General features: G+C 41.1%; 1 protein-coding gene across 3 annotated transcripts in view; it reads left to right on the forward strand.

The window, feature by feature from the left end:
- LOC148649743 (receptor-type tyrosine-protein phosphatase U) overlaps window positions 1-20,175 on the forward strand; it is a 221,022-nt gene that overhangs the window by 142,623 nt on the left and 58,224 nt on the right. For all 3 annotated transcript variants that reach the window (XM_088602806.1, XM_088602807.1, XM_088602809.1), the window contains exons 7-8: window positions 2,565-2,858; window positions 14,642-14,956. In XM_088602806.1, coding sequence (XP_088458932.1) covers window positions 2,565-2,858; window positions 14,642-14,956 — 609 coding nt within the window. The remainder of the gene's footprint in view (window positions 1-2,564; window positions 2,859-14,641; window positions 14,957-20,175) is intronic.

Genomic DNA, 20,175 nt, shown 5'->3' on the forward strand with positions numbered 1-20,175 from the left:
TTTTTCCGTGGCTGTGTTTTCAAAGGGGGATTGCAGTGATTGTGCCTTAAGCAAGCAATTTGCAAAACAATTTACACTCATCTTGGAGTTTAGCATGGGTTTTGTTGGGTAGAGCAGCAAAATTCCCAGCTTTTTTTCACTTCATTTGTAGATATTGTTATCTTTGTCTGTCCAACCTCTCTCTCAATCTCTCTTTGTTGTGTGAGATTTTTTAGAAAATATAGATTTTACCATTCAATCTTTGAAAGCTGTGCCTGCAAACATGGAAATTCGGTTTGATGTAATGATAAGCATCTAACCTCAGCCTTGGATTTCTGCTCTGCTGACAGGCATGTATTAAATATCAGCCATTAGTATAGACCAAAGAGTATAGAGATACGTTTGTTCATGAGCTGACTCAAAAAAGAGCTTGGGCTAGTGATGCAAAGAAATCTTAAATTCATGCAACATCTATAACATTACAGAGCAGTTACAGTGCTTGGAGTGCATGATGGGAGATATCACGTAGCCCAGAGGTTGCAATCCACACTTTGTCACTAGCTCATTGCATTAATCATTAGCCATAGCCTGCTAACTAAGCAGGTCTGGATACTTGCAGGTCTCAGTGCTAGTCAGTGAGGCTTGTCCTCTGTCCTTCCTAAAATGCTGTTGTTGGTGCCAAGGTGTGAGAAGGTGAAGCATTGACAAAACCTGTATAGAGGATGTTTGCTGCATTAATTCCTGCTAAACTGGTGTGTAGGTTGCAGCTATGATGTAGTTTCAATAGGAATTCAACATCGTAGGGCGTAAAAGATGAGGTATCAGTGCTAATAATTTTTCGAAGCAGAGGTTGAATGTTGGGGACCTGAAGAACAAAGACCATATAGCATCTAGCATCTATATGCTGTAGCATCTAGCATCACAGCCATGGGCCTTGTTTTGGAGGTCGTTCTCTGGGGGAAAAATACCACAGCAGCTTGGATGAAAGTCAGAATGTGTTGACAGTACAGTCTCTTTGGAACTAGAGATTTATTGTGGAAAAGATTGCAAATATTTTTTTCTAATTGTTTTGTTCTCTATTTTTGCTCTTCCCTCACTTATTATCTTGCCTTCTGTGATTTGTGATTTATATTTAAATGAGTCACATTTTAGTTACAGTTCTAATGTTTTCTAAGCTTTCTACAAAGCCTGGCTTTCTTTAGCCAATACGTTGAAATAGAAATCATTGAGCTTCAGTCATTTTTTTAATAATGCCTTTTGTGGTGGGCATTATACACCATTTTAATACACTTTACAAAGCACTGCTTTGAATTTAATACAATTGGTTGATGTTATCCAAGTCTTATTCATAACTAGGATAAATAAATATATATTCCTTGCTTCAGACACTGCACGCTAATTTATGGGGAAAACAGTAGTGATTGGAACTAAACCAATCACATCCCAAGCCAGTGTAAATACTGTATTTCATGAAAGGAATCTTGTCTGCAAGTAGATTTCCTTCCTTTTGCTTTGTTATTGATGCTGAGATAATTTAATCAATAATTTATTGCCCATATCTGCAGAAAAGAGATTCAAGCTAAGAATTAAAACAACTTGATCAGTGTTGCAGTAATAAGAGATCCTGCTATTTCTCTTCTCCGAGCTTTTAGTTTTAATCAGTCTTCTCTCTCTTCTGTCATGAAATGCTTTGAATCCAATAGAATATATTGGCCACTGTTTTTTTTCTTCTTCCTGCTGATATAAAGGGTTTGAATACAGCAGTCTTCCAAAGCAGAAGGAGAATTAAACAATAATGAGACTCAAAAAGTGATATTATTTTCATGTTTGGCAGTAAGCTTGGTTTCTTTATCTTTATATTTTGTGCATTTGTACAATTGTGGCTATGAGCATAAATTGAGCAGAAAATAATTTTGCCTACCTCTGTTATAACCGTTTTATGTCTAGAAATGTGTGATAAGCATGTTTATTGCCATACATGTTGGTGTGCTAAATCAGCTAAGAGAGTATCGGTGCAAATGTGCTTTTCAAATTGAATCTCTTCATTTTCTGCTTGAAATCTATTTTTATGTTCTCAGTGGTGCCCTCTTACTTGTACTTCTTTCAATCAGCAAGGTGTTTGCTGTTTTTAGTCCACCCGAATGTTAAACACTTCAGTTCTTGTAAGCTTTGTATTTTGACATTTAGAAAAAAATGCTATATCGCTTAACACCCAGTGCTGCTCTAGAAAAGCCTGACCCCAGTCATGGTTCTTTAAAAAAAAACATTGATTTTGCCAGTTTGATTTCTGAAGGTGTATTCTTTTTCTTTTCCCTCCCAGGAGGCTCCAAACATAGCTCGCTCACACCTGAAAAACCGTAGGGGGTGCCACTGAGAAAAATCCTGAATAAACTTTCTGCGCTGATCTCATTAGTAAGCAATGAGAAATATGGTACGAGCAGAAAACACTGCAAAAAAAAAATGCATAAACCGAAAGATGTGTTGTGGAAGACCAGGTGAAAGTTAGAGTAATATCAGCTGCAGTTGGAAAAATCTTTTTTTGGGGGGATTTGCCAGCCTAACGTTGACTTGTCTTTTCCTGACAGTACCTCCATCACCCATTGCACCTCCCCAGCTGCTGCGGGCAGGGTCCACCTACTTGATCATACAGCTCAACACCAACTCCATCCTTGGCGACGGGCCCATCATCCGCCGGGAGATCGAGTACCGCGCCAGCCAGGCGCCGTGGTCAGAGGTGCACGGCGTCAACATGGCCACATATAAGCTGTGGCACCTCGACCCCGACACGGAGTACCACATCAGTGTACTGCTGACCCGCCCAGGGGAGGGGGGCACGGGGCCGCCCGGTCCGCCCCTGATCAGCCGTACCAAGTGTGCAGGTGAGTGCGGACAGGCAGTGCAGGGAGCTGAGGCAGCCATCAAGTACTGACATGCTGATAATTTAGGAGGAGAACTCAGTTCAAGATCAATGGATCGTCCATTTCCTACCAGCCCCAGTGCTGCCCTGAAGACCTCTGCTCTATAAATATGATGAAATAAGGAAAGCTGCATATACTGTACCTGAGTTTCCTGCAGCCTTCCTGAAATATTTTAAACGATTAAGCTTCTCTTGCACTGGTTTTAACGCCTGGAGTGCTCTCCTTAGCCTATGTTCATTATTCCAATTTTAAAAATCCCACTTGTTCAGAACTCCATAAATGTTCTATCAGCTAATCTCATGTAAAGTACTATGTGGTACTTCAATAGTAGGATTTCAGATCCCAAACTCCTTTGAAGCTTTATTCACATCTTCCACGTGACCTCTGCTCACCTTCCTCATCTCCAATGGACTCTTCTGAATTTTTTGAGGTGTTCTCAGTTCTAGTCTCCAGGGATCCAGGATAGTGATGCAGCCTGCTATGAATTTATAATTATTGACACTACATATGAAACAAGTAATGCTTTTGGTTACATGTTATGTAAAAAATATGAGGATATCATAATTTAAGAATATCAGAATAATATACACAATATTAACTATTGTGATCCTGGTATATAGCACAGTGGTACAGGAAAGATAAAGGGCTGGTTTATTCAGATTGTTATTTTTGTATGTCTTTAACTGTACTTTGTGTTGTTCCTGGCATACAGACTAGTTTTGTGAAACTTAAAAATGGGGATCATATTCTCCTGCCAGACCTCCCACACAATTACCATTTAATTAGCAAATAACCATTATCTCAATCTAAGTGCTTCCCTCTCTTTTTGGAATATTTTGATTACTGATTGATTATGGCAATTATGCTGGAAGCTGGGTCAGTACACATAACTGATCCTTTTGTTTTGTTATGTGCTTTGGTCTGATTTCAAGAACAAACCCCCTCCAAGATCTGTTAGATAGACATATGCTGTTTTATTTCCTTTGGACATCTGATTTATTTAAAACATGATGGTGCAGTGAAGCACTCCAGCGATGGAAACAAAGAAATGGGAGAATCTGATATAGATTTCCTCCACCTCAGTAGTGGCCCCATTATTTTCTTGGCACATATCCCTGGTGGAGCTACAAAAAACCTGAAACTCAATGTTGGCAGAAAGCCGGATTTGGATAAAAATGCATAGTTGGTAGGAAAAACAAGTAACCTATGATGGTTCAGGGGTTTAGTAACAAAAGTACACCCAATTGTTTAGATAAAGCTTTTTTCGAATGAATGCAATTAGTGATGCTGCAGTATATACAGTACCACACCGATGAGCAACAGGCATCATTTATAATAATACCTTGGTTAGCTTTAACATGGGTCGAGGAGTATTAACAAATTACACTTTTAAAGGTTTAATATATGACCTGATATGCGAGTGAGTTATTGACTGAATGGTAAAGATGCATGTGCAGGAAATAATATTCTACACAAAAGTGCAGCCATAAAGTACTTCCAATTATCACTATCATAATGTTTGGTTATGAATAGAGTATAGAGTGAATACAGACATGCTCATAGTAAAAGCGTAGTCCTGATGAAGCATTGGACATTATGGTAAAACACTCATGACCAAACCATGGAAGAACTGCACAAATATAGTGCAATGTTCAACTTTCATAAATTTTGTTTTCTTTAAGCCAAATGAAGAATTTGCTGCAACATTTGCCAAGGCTTCTAGTTTCCAGCATCTCCCTTATTCAGCATCACACCCCCATTCCCACTTCTGATTGCCTTCATCATCCATTTTGTCTGCGCCACTACTTCTGGTGCGTCACTGTTTTCACTTGCCATAGCTCTGCTCCTTGGATCTCTCGGCTGTCACATGTCAGACGTTTCCTCTCTGTCGCAGTCTGCAGCCAGGAATCATTCATCAGTGCCTTACAATGTGCCCACAGCCACTGGATAGGAAGAGGAGTGAAACTTTTTTTCCACTGCACAGTCGTTGTATAATGGGAATTTCCACAGGATATCATCTCATCACTCATTACTAGACGAGTTTTGTGTGGATAACAGGCATGACATCAGTCAGTGACGGATATCATCTGATAGTATTCATTATTCCACCTTTTTAATAATTCTACACAGTTAATCTTCCCTTGAAATGCTGATGTACCACAAGATACCAATAACTGGTGTGTGGCAGCAAATACATTTCTAAACATGATTTCTTTATGGAAATATTTGAATGTGAGCAGAAAAGATATACCCATATATCACATTGTTTCTGATTTGTCATATCTTGCAATTGCTCACTCAAAGGTTTTGCAAAATGTTATCCTTTCAAGCGATGAAGTGCTGCACCTCTTAAGAATGAAAACTGTCACGGGAGTAAAGAACATCATTTTCATTTCCCGATATACAGCTCTGGCTTTTAATAAAAATTATTTTCTGTACTGTTTGCTCTGTGCATGTTATTTTTTCTGTACCTTCAGGGATGACATTTTACCATGAAAATAGCTTTTATTTATTTTTTTTCGAGGAGGTGTAGCACCCACAAGTCTCCCCCAGCAAATTATAACCTGCAGTATGAGCTTCACCACGGAGGCTATTAGGCGCTCTGGTTCTACCATTAGTCAATTTCTGTCTGAAGCTCACAAAGCATGGTGGCCTTTGCTTCACAACATGGCGGTGCAGTCAGGCTGCAGTGAGTCTGAGTGTCACCTGTCCCCTGCCTGGCACAGTAGCATTGGAGACTGCTTTCTGGGGACATGAGGTGTGTCCCCCATGATTGTACGGGTCCTGTAGCACACCGGCAGGTTAATTATCTATTGCCCGTTCCATGATGGTAGACTTAACAGGGAAAATGTAGTACGGGAATTTTAAGTATCCATAGGAACTTAGTCCTTATTTAAATGGATGTGCATAGAAGTGATACAGAGGGTTTATCATTTTTTTCAGGCATGTGCACTCTAGCATACATCTTGGATAGGCTGCAAGTAATAAACTAACAGGAAACCAGAGGAAAAATACTTTGCCCCTTTCAACATGCCTTACAGTAGCTGTTTTGTACAGCACAAATTGCAGATTGTTTGTGAATTGAATAGAGAGAGAAATCCATTAGAGTGCAGACAAAATGTGTTCTTTAAAATTTTCATTTTGTAAAGCCACAGTTCAGACTTCACTCTTTGACAAGACTCACACTGAGTGATATTTATCTTGCAAAGTGCTCAGAGGCATTCTGTCTATTTCCTGGCTATGGATAAATGTGAGGCCAGATTGATTGATTATAAGGTGGCAGCTATATGAATTCTAAAGCTGCATTGATGAAATTGGAACTTCTGATTGGTCCAAAGGCTGGACTGAAAACAGTGAAGTTAAAGTAATGAGTGATAATGGGCAAAATTTCAAGTCTGAATCTAAAATAAATTATGCCAAAATGTAGGATTATAGGGAAAGCCCTTAAATACTGTCTTAAATTCAAATTGCTTTTAACATTTGCTTCAAATGTGCACGATTGGGGAAAGTCAAATGGAAAAAAAAACATATGGCAAGCTCCCAGGTTCTTATTTTCCAGATTGTCAAATATTTTATTTTTTGAGAAGCCTTTTAGCTAATAACGCAATAGGTGCTTCTGCTGGTATCCAGTTTGCCTGGCTGCTGTCTCTTGGGGCCTGTGCAGTTGGTTTTCTGGGGAGCTCGTGTTTTCACTATATATCTTGATACTACAAAAGCTTGCCAGGGACTTAATTATCCTGTGTGCTCTTTAACCACACTGCCCTTGTATCTGAATGAAGGCGTGCTCACTGGACCTTAAATCACCAATGATCTGCTTCTACATCTCCAGCTCTTTATTGCTAAAACCCTCCACAGACCAGTACTTCATCATTGTTAAAAAGCTCCTTTGCTTCTATGTGTGTGTTGAGGTGGGGGAGGGGGGGGTTTGACATGTCTCATCAAATGCACCAAGAAAGCAGGCCGGACACAGCTAACAGATTGGCACTTTCAAACACGCCATGCTTCTCAGTGGTTGAGTATCCCACTGCCTCAGCCACACTGGCTGAGCAAAAGAAATTCTCCATTTGTTTTTGTGACATAACTTATAATGTACATGTTCTCTCAGACTCCATTATTTTTGGCGCAGAGTGTGATCACAGGTCTTTGGCTGGGAGTGTCCCAGTCACATTTATATTTTTAAAAGGCTGAACAGCTGCAATTTCTTTTTGGTACCCAGTCAGTTTGGAATCGACAGTTCATAGCTTACTGACATAACCTCTCTGCCACACAGAGTTGCTGTGAGAGACTCCTTTGTACTTTTCTACCTCCGCACTGAAACCCCATAGACAGGTGTACGTTAGCTGTTTGGTTTTGGTACAAGCCTATTATGTTGTGGTGATCCCATTTACTTATGCAGTTTGGCAAAGACAGACCGGAGAGGGTGAGTTCAGGCCCACATACAGATTTATTCTACGAAAGGGCATGCTAGTCATGCCATTGAGACAGATGAGAGGCCAAAGAGACAGAAGAGGTACAGTATCGCATACATACATGGCAAAGCAAGGAGAGAATAAGACCTCCCCCCATTATATAGGGTAGGAAGGAGAAGTAGCCAGCTTTGCAAGGGAAAAGGCCAGGGGTATTTGAGCTGGTCCACTCCGGGGGTGGGTGGAATGCTACAATATCAAATTTGCTATAAAAGTACAAACAATAGTTTTTCATTATTTAACAAAGAAAAAACAACTGTAAAAATGTTATGAGCTTTACTTTCCCTGGCATTCCTATTAACTGAATACCAGTTATCTTTCTTGATAACTAAACCGTTCTTAGCCATCTAGCATCAATTCTAAAAAAATATAAATTAAGGAATTATAACAAGAAGATTAAGATAAAATTGAATTTAAATGTAATGCTTTACTCTCAACTCTTTCCTGCTGTGATGTCTTCATAAAATCTTTTCGTGCTTCAAAGATGTATACCGTTGTCATCTTAATTGCTGCTAAAACAATCTTGACTATATAATAATTTCAGCTCGATGAAAGTACTAAAAATGCTGAATTCTCTGCATTCCAGCAATGTCACCTACCCTTAGGTAGCCTTTCTTCTCGGTGTGCATTGAGGTGTGCTTTGCTAAAAAAAAAAAAAAAGCTGCAAGACTACCACTTGTCTCCACTGGTGCAATCTGATGTAAATTAGCCAGCTCAAGCAAGTGTGTTTTTTTCATATTAGAATTTAAGCTATGCAATCACACTGGCACTCCTCATATTAACTGGAATTGAATTCCATTGATGGGGTGCTGTAATAACCACAGTAAAATATAATTTAATGTCATTAAAGCACTCCTTTGTATGCATTTATAACATGGATTCTCAGAGGATCACAATGGATGGATCCTGGAGTGCTGCTGGAACACAGTATTCCTCAGCTTCACTGCTGGCTGTGACCCATCCAGACTAAGCCCAGCCATGGAGTGTGACAGACAGGCTCAGGAAAGAAAAGCACTTGTAAGCTTGATTTGCTTCACACAGTGGAGTGATATGGTACCAAAAGAGAGCACATTACTCATTAGTATGTTGGTTGGAGACAAGACCGGGCAGGTGTGCTTGATGAAGCATCATTTTAATTATCTATGTGATTCTGTGCTGCAATTAGCAGAGCTTGAAGTTCTTTAAGCAAATCAACACCGAGGCCAGCCTACACTAACAGCAACAGACAGACTGCAGGAGGTCTCTTTTGAGTGTGTGTGTGTGTGTGCCAGGGTTGTTCTGGTGTTACTGTTCAGTCTGTCTTTATGTAGCTATAAGTTTAATGCTTGGGCGGTGCAGTAGCTCTGTGGCTAAGGATCTGCACCTGTGGCTGGAAGGTTGATGTTTCCGTATCCTGCGGCCGGTAGAGGAATCCTACTCTGTTGGACCCCTGCTCCAGGGGTGCTGTATAAATGGCTGACCCTGCGCTCTGACCCTGTCTCCCTGTCTGTGTGTCTTTGTGTCTCATGGAGAGCAAGTTGTGGTATGTGAAAAGAAGAAATTGTATATGGCCAATAAAGAGATCTTATCTTAATATTTAGCATAGCGTATATATTTCAATAAGCATTTATGTAGTCAGGCTTTGTGGAGGTGGACTCAAAGCCTCCACGTCTTGACCTGCTCTAACATTCAGCGCTTGCGTATCCCTTGGACCTAATAAATGTGCCAAGTAACCTGCATCTTTCTCTTAAGGAATTAGTGAACATCTGTTTTCCGAATCCTGAGGACATCAAAGTCTTCTATATTTTCCTAATGGGATACCAATGTACCATGAAACAAACAAGGAATTCAGCCTTGTCCCGAAACAATACCTATTGCATGTGATAAAAAAGCATTGTTCAAAAGTAGTGTTCTGCCATAGCGGGGGACAAGGCACTGTTTCTCTCTTCTAGATGCTGGCACCAGTAAGTGGCACATGGCTGCAGCTAAGCAGAGCACAACAGCATGAAATGCAATTACCCACTGGTCCAATATGCTACGATTGGAATGTTCACAGGCACATTCATGTATCAATATTAGCAAATGTAATAAAGTGGAAACTATCCATTAGAGCACACATCTGCCCTGGTGTGTTTGCATATGGGATTCAAAGTCCTGCCACATTATTCATACGGGAATCCAGCAGAAAGGATTGCTGTTCTGTGGGCTGACGAATGTCCTGGCAGGGAGAACCTGGATGAGGCCCCTGAAATCAAAATAAAGCCAAGGCAGCTTCTGTGGGCAACACGATGAGCTGAGAACAGCATGGCAGCATGGGCAAGGTCAGGCTAGGTCTGAGCTTTTGTTTCCATTGTATTGGTGTTTCCATTGCACATAGAACAGGCCCAGCATAATGTCATGGGTAAGTCTCTGGACTCACAACTGAACTGAACTTTCCACTGTTCTCTAGTCTGCCTAACTCTACAGTACCCACCACGAGCTCTGGCCCACTAAGCTGCAGTGTCTCGGATCTGGAAATGACCTACCCTATACTGTATAAGAATGTCTTTACATACTCTGCTTTCAACGCTTTTTAAATTATATGGATTCGGAAATACTGCATAACATTTTTATTGGTAGGAAACATTTCCACTTTGACCAATTTTCTCTATCAGTGCTAAGAAAACAGAAGAAAAGTAAACAGCTAAGGGCTATGGTGTTCATGTGTAGTTGTAAATGTGTGTGCTTATGACTGTGTTCGTAAAGATGTGCATGCATTTCTGTATAGGATTCTGAGAATTGTCATGCCTAGTCACAAGCTGATTCAATGACTGCAGCATTAAACAAGAAATATTTTCTGTCTGAAAAAGAATTGCTGGAAATGTGAAATGCTCTGAATTTCCCCTGTGTGCTAGCCACTTGTTCTGCTGAAAATTGGTTTGCTTTCATGGAAATGGTGTTGTGTTAGTTGCCGTCTCACAGGAACCGTCTTCCTAGATCTCTCTCCAGTGGGGAGATACTATAGCGTTTTCTCTGTAAACTCACAACACGCAGCCCAAGAGGCTGTGATGGAACTCCTGTTGCCCTTTATGAAAAAGGTCCACTGTAATGTCAGCACTGTCCTTAAATGTGCCAGTCCAGCAACAGCTTTGCATAATTAAGCACAGTTCTTCATGACCTGCTGTCCATCAGAATCAATTTACATGTGCCCTGTGGTGCCATCATCTTTATTATAGGTGGCAGCCATCCTCTGCCAGTGAACCTTCTCACACAATATAGTGGACAACTCTGAAGAACAGAAGAAAATATTAGATTGAGATTAGGAAATTAGAAGAATTCAATTTGATATCAGCATTATCCTGTTCAATTCCTATCTTGTCAGATCTCTGTAGCTAAGCAGGCCTTGGCCTGGTTAGTATGGTGGTAGGAGATCTTTAACCTTTAAAAATCAAGTTGTTGCTTTGAGTAGTGTTGGTGGCCCTATTTTTTCTGAACCAGAACATCTAGACAAGTGCCTCAGTATGATGACTATGGACACAGTACTATACTGTAGGAGCTGCAGTCCAAGGTTCTGGCAACTTAGTCATTAAAGTTCCCAAGCATTGTCCCGAACAAGGATGTTAGCCATAGTGTCCTGGCTATGCCCCACTTTGGGCAGAATACTCTGACCTCTCTACATGCCACTCTTAATTCAAATGGTGAACTAGTTTCTAAATTATTATCTGCTGTGATGTAGATGGGCTGCACATCACCCAGGTGAGTGCTACACTTCAGCAGTAGATAAATTGAGGATCCTCCTATGTATGAAGTACTCTGGGATCCTTTAGGAGAAAGAGCGTTATATAAATGTAGTAATTATATTTATTTGACCTGTATGGGATGAGGCCCCGATTATGGTTATGATCCCACGAGCACAAATAAGAGAACACTGAGATCTTTAAAGATCCCAAAAAAGAGCACCTCCAGAAAACCAGTGCAGCCTTTCACAATACAAAGTCATTGCTTTAATAATGACATCTAATAATGGAACAATGGAACATCTAAATGTTAATACATAAAGTAGAGTAATGCTTTACAGAAACACATTGCTTCTATATTAGATGAGCATGCATGCTTTTTCAGTGTTCTTCACAGGTCTCTATAACATATCATTTGCTACAACAGAGGTAAAAATAAATGGTTTTACATCAGTGGAGAGTATCACCTGTTTGTCAGTTTTCCCACCCTTGTTTTTCCTGGTTATGAGCATCCATGGACCATGGAGAATGTGCAGGGGCATACCTTCTACTCATGAGCTGGAAAGGGTTAGCCAACTATGGCTGTAACAGTTGAGGTTTCTAAAAATATCTGACTTGTCATAATAACCCTGCAATAATAGCAATGGCTGGAGTTGAATGCCCTTGGACTTTAGATTGGATTTTTTTATCTCCCTCTGCCCTCTGGGCAGAGGAATAACTGGCCGGTCAATTTGCTCAGTGACACAGATGCTGAGAAGGGGGGGACATGCGTGACTGGAATGGGATTCTGACAAGGTGATGGATCGTGGGATTCCATGAGCTGTGGCCTGCTGGACTATTCAAATTGGTAGTGTTGCCCATGCAGGCTATGCCATTGCAGTGGGCTTCTTGGTGTGAAGGCAGTCAGGGCAGTGAAATGTTGAGATACTGTGAGAACTCAGGCTGTGCCAATCTTCCCCTGCACCCAGTATTTGAGGTCAGTGCTTGTGGCCTCTCTGTTGTTCCCCTAACTAAGCAACAGAGCAACAGATATATCAGCTTGTCTTGACATGAGAAGCCATACTGTAAATCGTCTCCTCCATTGCCGAGAGAGTTGGGTAATGGCAAGGAACAAAAATTAATGATGATTGTGATGCTGCTGCCTTGTTTCAACTGCACTACAACTGAAAAGTCCTGGTAGTCCTGACATTTCAGAAACTATGTATATCACTGGTGAATGTGGTAAAAATGGTACTTTATATCCCCTAGACACAGTTATAAACATATGCATCTGCACTTGACATCCTAAATGGATTAATTATTTAGATACATTTTGATGATTTTGATTTTGAGGAGCACCTACTGTAGGCAAGTAAACTTAGAGAGGTACGCTGACCAATAGGGTTTGTGTGGGGCCCAGCGTCAGCTCCTGCAAACAAGTTGAGGCTAATTCCACTCTGAAAATGAAGAAAGTAGGAGTACAACTCCCAGTGTTTGGACTATGGAGACTTTTTTAGGTATGGAAAGAAGTAAGGGGAGGGCAGGAAGAAGGGAGAGAGAGGTAGAACAGGGGAGGGAAAGAAGCCTACAGTGAGCAAGATAGTTGAGCAACAGGTGGGAAGAGGCCAGTATCGAATTTGCTTCTGTAAACATTCTCTTTAAAAGGCCATATCTGAAAACAAAAGATATATATCTCTCATATCTCTTCTCTCTGTCCCATTGTCCTCAATATAATACATGAATCCTTGAGCACCGGCATTGTACCAACGGTCCTCAAAACTGCTGCTATTACCCCAGTGCCAAAGAAGCCTAACATGGCTCTCGACAATCTTAACAACTTTCGCCCCATCTCCAACTTACCCTTTCTCTCTAAAATTCTAGAACGTGCTGTCACACTTCAGTTACATAACCACCTCATGACAAACAACCTTTTCGAACCCCTCCAATCTGGCTTCCGTCAACTTCACAGCACAGAAACCGCCCTAGTCAAAGTCACCAACGATCTCCTAATAGCTTCTGATTCTGGTTCTCTTTCCATACTCATCCTTCTTGATCTCAGTGCTGCCTTTGACACTGTTGACCATAACATCTTGCTTTCTCGTCTCGAGACTGTGTTTGGAGTCTCTGACACTGCCCTCAAATGGTTTAAGTCTTACCTCACTGATCGCTGTCACTTTGTCTCTCTCAATGGGTACAGGTCTGAAATTGGTCTTGTCAAGTCTGGTGTCCCTCAGGGCTCAATACTGGGCCCCTTGCTCTTCAGCATTTACATGTTCCCACTTGGTCAGCTTTTAAGATCACATGGCCTCAGCTTTCATTTTTACGCTGACGATACTCAAATATACATCCATACCAAACCCGACACTGATGTGGCTGTCTCTATTCTATCTAATTGCATCTCTGACATAAAAATTTGGATGACTCAAAACTTCCTTCATCTTAACTGTGACAAGACTGAAGTCATGCTTATTGGTACCCCCCATCAACTTCGTAAAGCCAGTCCTGTAACCCTGTCTGTAGATGGCTCTGTACTTGAGCTCCAATCAAAATTGAAAAACCTTGGGGTTATATTCGATTCTGGCTTAACATTCGACCCACATGTACAGCATACTGTCAAAACATCTTTTTTTCACCTTAGAAATATCGCAAGACTACGCCCTATGCTATCATTAACTGTGGCTGAAAAGCTGATCAACATATTTGTATTCTCTCGAATTGACTACTGCAATGCTCTGCTCCCTGGGGTATCTAAATCTACTCTGAACAAGCTGCAGTATGTCCAAAATTCAGCAGCCAGAATCCTGACCAGCTCTAGTGCAAGTGTTCACATTACTCCTATCCTGGAGTCCTTGCACTGGCTTCCGGTCAAATTCCGCGTAGACTTTAAAATCCTCATGCTCACCTACAAGGCTTTACATGGCTTGGCACCTCAATACCTGTCTGAACTTTTATCGCCCTACTCCCCACCTCGCAACCTCCGCTCTTCAAATTCTGCCCTCCTTACTGTCCCCCAAGCCCGTCTACATTGTATGGGCGACAGGGCCTTCTCCTGCTATGCCCCCAAGCTCTGGAACTCCTTGCCCAAGGATATTAGAGAGTCACCTTCTCTAAACTCCTTCAAATCCAGACTCAAAACCCTCCTTTTCAGAAAAGCCTTTACTTAACTGGTTCCATTCTTCACCCCTCTGCTCTTCTTAATACCATCTTCCACGGTCTCCTCTATTGTTATTGTTGTATTGTTGTAATTATAATTGTGTCCTGTCTTGTGAAATTTTCTTATTTATTGTTGTAGTCTTCTTATTTATTGTTATTGTCATCCTGTAAAGCGCTTTGAGAAGCCACCTTTAAAGGCGCTATATAAAATAAAGTTTATTATTATTATTATTATATAAATGTTGGCCATGACTCCTTTCCATGTGTCTTTTATCAGTAGGATTTAAAATGTAAGACTGCTGGCTGATCTTGAACAGCCTGGAATAGGGAGTGCAGGCTTTATGGATACGTGGATACGTTTGGATACGTTTTTGGATGAACAGCTATATCGTCACTCTTCCTGATGGGGGTTAGCTCACAGCCCTGGGTGTTGGTGTGTTTCTCTTCCCAGAGCCCATGCGGGCCCTTCGTGCCCTCACGGCGACGGAGATCCAGTCGCGGCAGCTGTCTCTCCAGTGGGAACCGCTGGGCTACAACCTGACGCGCTGCCACACCTACTCGGTGTCCCTGTGTTACCGCTACGCCGGGGGCAGCGGCGCTGGGCACAACACCACCGTGAGAGAGTGCCTGGCGGTGGAGCACAACGCCTCCCGCTTCGTCCTCAGAGATCTGCCTCCCTACCGCACGGTCCACGTCCGCCTGGCCCTCTCCAACCCCGAGGGCAAGAAGGAGAGCCGGGAGGTGGCCTTCCAGACGGAGGAAGATAGTGAGTGTCTACTTCCTGCATGAAAAACGCAAGAGAATCCATTCGAAATCAGAAGAAAAGGAAAATGAAAGATTTTAACATGAAAAAAGTATAGAATGCAAAAGTCCATCTTAGATTTAGAGATAATTTAAGTAGTAAACAACATTCCCCAATAACAAAATAATTCTCAAATAAGTTGCGTGTGTCTTTCGGAGTCTTTCCAAAGTGCATTTTGGAATTTATGTATAGGGAAAACATTAGCATTTATGAGAACACACCATATTATTTTTAAATGGTGAATAAAATGTTAATGAAATGCATCAGTATTGCTTTCAAAAGCCAGAAAATAAACAATCTAACAGCCATGTGTATCGATGCCCACATGCAATACAGGATGATATATCGTGTAATAAAAATACACTGCAATTAAATAAACTGAAGGACAAATTAATCCACCTAATACCTAGCTTTTGACTTAAAGGCATTCGTGACACAAAACAGCAAGTGCTGCTTAATTGCAACACATTGTTCAAAGGCCTTGGACAATGCAAAAGAAAAACTCTTGCTTTAGAACACAAGTAAAACTGAAATGAATGCTTCTAGTTGTCAGTTAATTTTCTCTCTCATCTCTCATCAAGGTTCATGGCAAGCGAGGGCTCTGCTATCAAATTTGATATAAAAACTAGAAATCAAAAACAAAACTACCGTATCTGCTATGAAAGTGCCGTGATTCTTGATGCATGGTGTTTTGGTAGCTTTAAGCATAAAAAAAAACAAAATTCTGCAGTTAAAAAGAATTAAAATATTGCAGTTTTTTCAAACTAGTTGTTTTTTAGTTTCCCCATGGATTGTCTAGTGCCCTTGTTATTGCTAATGTTTTCAAGTCCACAGAAGTCCTCTTTAATTCCTTTCCTGTGCAGCTGTGTCCGATACCAATCCAGCCATCATTTCAGGTACAAGGAAACGTTCAGCCCTCTCCCCATCAAGCAGCTCTCAAGCCCACCTACAACTTCAAGACAAAACACCTCATTAGTACAGCAATAGGCCTTTGGCAAAAAAAAACACTCAAATAGACAGCTTCTCCAGCAGGACTGAGCTTTTCATTAGAGCAAAGCCTTACAGCAGGCAGAGGCACAGTGAGACAAGACAGTCACCTCCACTGTGAAGAACACCCTTATCATGTTAGGAGCTCTGTTGCATCATCTTGACAATCTACCTTTCTTCTCAGAGGTGGCCTTATCAAAGATCTGAACAGCGGTCTGTAATTCAATGTAAAAACTTTGGTTAATGATTACTCATCTTTAGGACATACACCTGTGGACTCCTTTGATTGGTGCTAGAAAAATAAAACGTTTCCCCAGTAGGTATTAGTCAGTAAGCTAGTTTGCAAGGAGGGGCTTATTGCTTGAAAAGAGACATGAGACTGGAAAGAAGACGATGATAATTAAAGCAGCTGGGGGTTGTCAATGTTAACCCTCAGTCACCTTCCTGGAATATTTATAAAACATACATATTTTAAAAGATACGGGACAGTTCTTTAAAACATGTCTGTTGGGGTAGTTGTGGTTTCTGGTTCAATAAGGAAAAAAATGAACCAAAAACAAGATTGTGAAGCTTTAAACAAAAGAAGCCCAGCTTGAGCTTGATTAGACAGCCAAAAGTCTATACACGTCATGCAACTGGAGTACATCCTATCTCCAAATCACTCATCCAGTCAGCCATTTCCTGTTCTGGTCCCTTCTGTTGCTGGTGCCGTCAGCAACACATCCACACCGACAAACATCCCTGACCAGCTGACTGATCAATTGACTTGGCAGACAATAACCCCAGCGGAGCAGGTGACAGATAATCACATACAGTAGGACTGCATGTGCTAGGACAGACGTCAAAATAGCAGCCGAAATCAAAAGCCATGGGCTTTCACATGGTATAGAAATTGCAGTGATAAAGATGGCTAGTATGCACTTGTGCAAAATGCAAAGCAATTACAATACAAATACAATCACTTTTTCAAAAATATTTTTCTAGTTGTAGATTCCTGTTGTTCACTCCCATATTTTTTATCAAAATATTTTTTTAAACATGTGTACTGTATGTAGTGCAATTAAAGTAACAGTATTTAAAGATAACCTTTTTTCTTTGCTCCCTGTCTTGCTTTTTTCATCTTTTATTTTTCTGATAAGGCCATTTCCCTTCTTTCTGACACCTTGCTTCACTCTAGACAATGTGACCTGTCTTGCTTGTGTAGATTTAAAGTCTAGAGCAAGTAAATAGACTCTCTGCCCTGGGGCCATGGCACAGTGTTATCAAAACAGCTTATCCAATGTGCAGCAGTAACTGGCCTTAAGGATTGCTACAGTTAAGTGAAATTGCCCCTTATGGCAGTGATAGACCTGACCCCTCCTATTCTTTCTCTGTATTCTGTGGTCTCTCTCCTTTCTTCCTTCCCTCTCTTTATCTCTTCTCCCTTGTAACAAAAGAGTGAATATTCTCCATATACTGTACCAGCATGGGCAGCTCTCCCTGGTCAGTATGAAATCATGATGATTGTCAGTTTTCAGGACAAAATCTGTAGGACACTATTCTTTACCATTAGGGTGTTCTTAACTGGATGATGAAGTCTGCAAAGAGCCACATTGTTACATTTTTTAACACTATAGTTACATTTTAATATTTAATACCTTTTTTAAATGCCTCATGCGAAACAATGGATGTATAGGAATGCTTATATCTGAACTTGGACAAGATAACAGGAAGTCATGCTGATAGGTTCTTTAATGAGCATAGCTTTGTTTCACTGTTGTTAGACTTGGAATCAGCCTAAGTACTCTATACAGTGCCTTGCGAAAGTATTCGGCCCCCTTGAACTTTTCAACCTTTTGCCACATTTCAGGCTTCAAACATAAAGATATAATTTTTTTATTTTATGTGAAGAATCACCAACAAGTGGGACACAATTGTGAAGTGGAACGAAATCTATTGGATTTTTGAAACTTTTTTAACTAATAAAAAAATGAAAAGTGGGGCGTGCAAAATTATTCGGCCCCTTTACTTTCAGTGCAGCAAACTCACTCCAGAAGTTCAGCGAGGATCTCTGAATGATCCAATGTTGTCCTAAATGACTGATGGTGATAAATAGAATCCACCTGTGTGTAATCAAGTCTCTGTATAAATGCACCTGCTCTGTGATAGTCTCAAGGTTCTGTTGAAAGCGCAGAGAGCATCATGAAGACCAAGGAACACACCAGGCAGGTCCGTAATACTGTTGTGGAGAAGTTTAAAGCCGGATTTGGATACAAAAAGATTTCCCAAGCTTCAAACATCCCAAGGAGCACTGTGCAAGCGATCATCTTGAAATGGAAGGAGTATCAGACCACTGCAAATCTACCAAGACCTGGCCGTCCCTCTAAACTTTCAGCTCAGAGAAGACTGATCAGACAAGGAGAAGACTGATCAGAGATGCAGCCAAGAGGCCCATGATCACTCTGGATGAACTGCAGAGAACTACAGCTGAGGTGGGAGAGTCTGTCCATAGGACAACAATCAGTCTTACACTGCACAAATCTGGCCTTTATGGAAGAGTGGCAAGAAGAAAGCCATTTCTCAAAGATATCCATAAAAAGTCTCGTCTAAAGTTTGCCACAAGCCACCTGGGAGACACCCCAAACATGTGGAAGAAGGTGCTCTGGTCAGATGAAACCAAAATCGAACTTTTTGGCCACAATGCAAAACGATATGTTTGGCGTAAAAGCAACACAGCTCATCACCCTCAACACACCATCCCCACTGTCAAACATGGTGGTGGCAGCATCATGGTTTGGGCCTGCTTTTCTTCAGCAGGGACAGGGAAGATGGTTAAAATTGAGGGGAAGATGGATGCAGCCAAATACAGGACCATTCTGGATGAAAACCTGTTGGAGTCTGCAAAAGACCTGAAACTGGGACGGAGATTTATCTTCCAACAAGACAATGATCCCAAACATACAGCAAAATCTACAAAGGAATGGTTCACAAATAAACGTATCCAGGTGTTTGAATGGCCAAGTCAAAGTCCAGACCTGAATCCAATCGAGAATCTGTGGAAAGAGCTGAAAACTGCTGTTCACAAACGCTCTCCATCCAACCTCACTGAGCTCGAGCTGTTTTGCAAGGAAGAATGGGCAAGAATTTCAGTCTCTCGATGTGCAAAACTGATAGAGACATACCCCAAGCGACTTGCAGCTGTAATCGCAGCAAAAGGTGGCTCTACAAAGTATTAACGCAAGGGGGCCGAATAATTTTGCACGCCCCACTTTTCATTTTTTTATTAGTTAAAAAAGTTTCAAAAATCCAATAGATTTCGTTCCACTTCACAATTGTGTCCCACTTGTTGGTGATTCTTCACATAAAATAAAAAATTTATATCTTTATGTTTGAAGCCTGAAATGTGGCAAAAGGTTGAAAAGTTCAAGGGGGCCGAATACTTTCGCAAGGCACTGTATATATCTTATCAAATTGCATCATTGTTCAGGAATCCGCTGCATACTGTTGATCTGAACTGCATTGTATGATCATATGTATCCTGTTTAAGCTTCCTGGCACTGGCTGTACATGCATTTCAGAATAACATTTAAAATACAGCTGCTCATATGTAAGGGCTTGAATGTTTTGATGCCTGTCTATATCTGTAAACTGTTGTCTCTAAACTTGCTGGTCCTTTGTTCTTTTTGGATTCTAACCTCCTTTAATTTCCCCAAACATGGCTCTAAATCCTAGGAAACAGTGCCTTCTGTTCTGCTTATCTAAGGCTAAAAAATAATCCCTCAGACTATATTAGATTTTAGTATTAAATGTAAATGGATGGCATGGTGGTGCAGTGGTTAGCATTGGTGTCTCACAGCGCTCGGGCCCCAGGGTCAATTCCTGGGGTGCTATTTTTGTGGAGTTTGTATCTCCCCGTGTTCATGTAGGTTTTCTCTGGGTGCACTGGTTTCCTCCCACATTCCAAAGACACACTGGCAGGTTAACTGGTTTGTGGAAAAATTGCCCCTGGTTTGAGTGTGTGCGTGTTTGTGTCTGCGTGTGCCCGGTGATGGACTGCCGTCCTGTCCTGGGTGTATCCTGCCTTTGCTCCCCTTGCTTGCCGGAACAGACTATGGCTCTCACGTGACCCTGTATTGGATAAAGAGGTCAGAAGATAGAAAAATGAATAGAATATAAATATTTCTTCAAGCTTACTTGATATTCTGGCTTACAGTACA

Source organism: Lepisosteus platostomus, chromosome 13 (genome assembly GCF_059453375.1).
Source record: "Lepisosteus platostomus isolate fLepPlt1 chromosome 13, fLepPlt1.hap1, whole genome shotgun sequence".
NCBI lineage: Eukaryota > Metazoa > Chordata > Actinopteri > Semionotiformes > Lepisosteidae > Lepisosteus > Lepisosteus platostomus.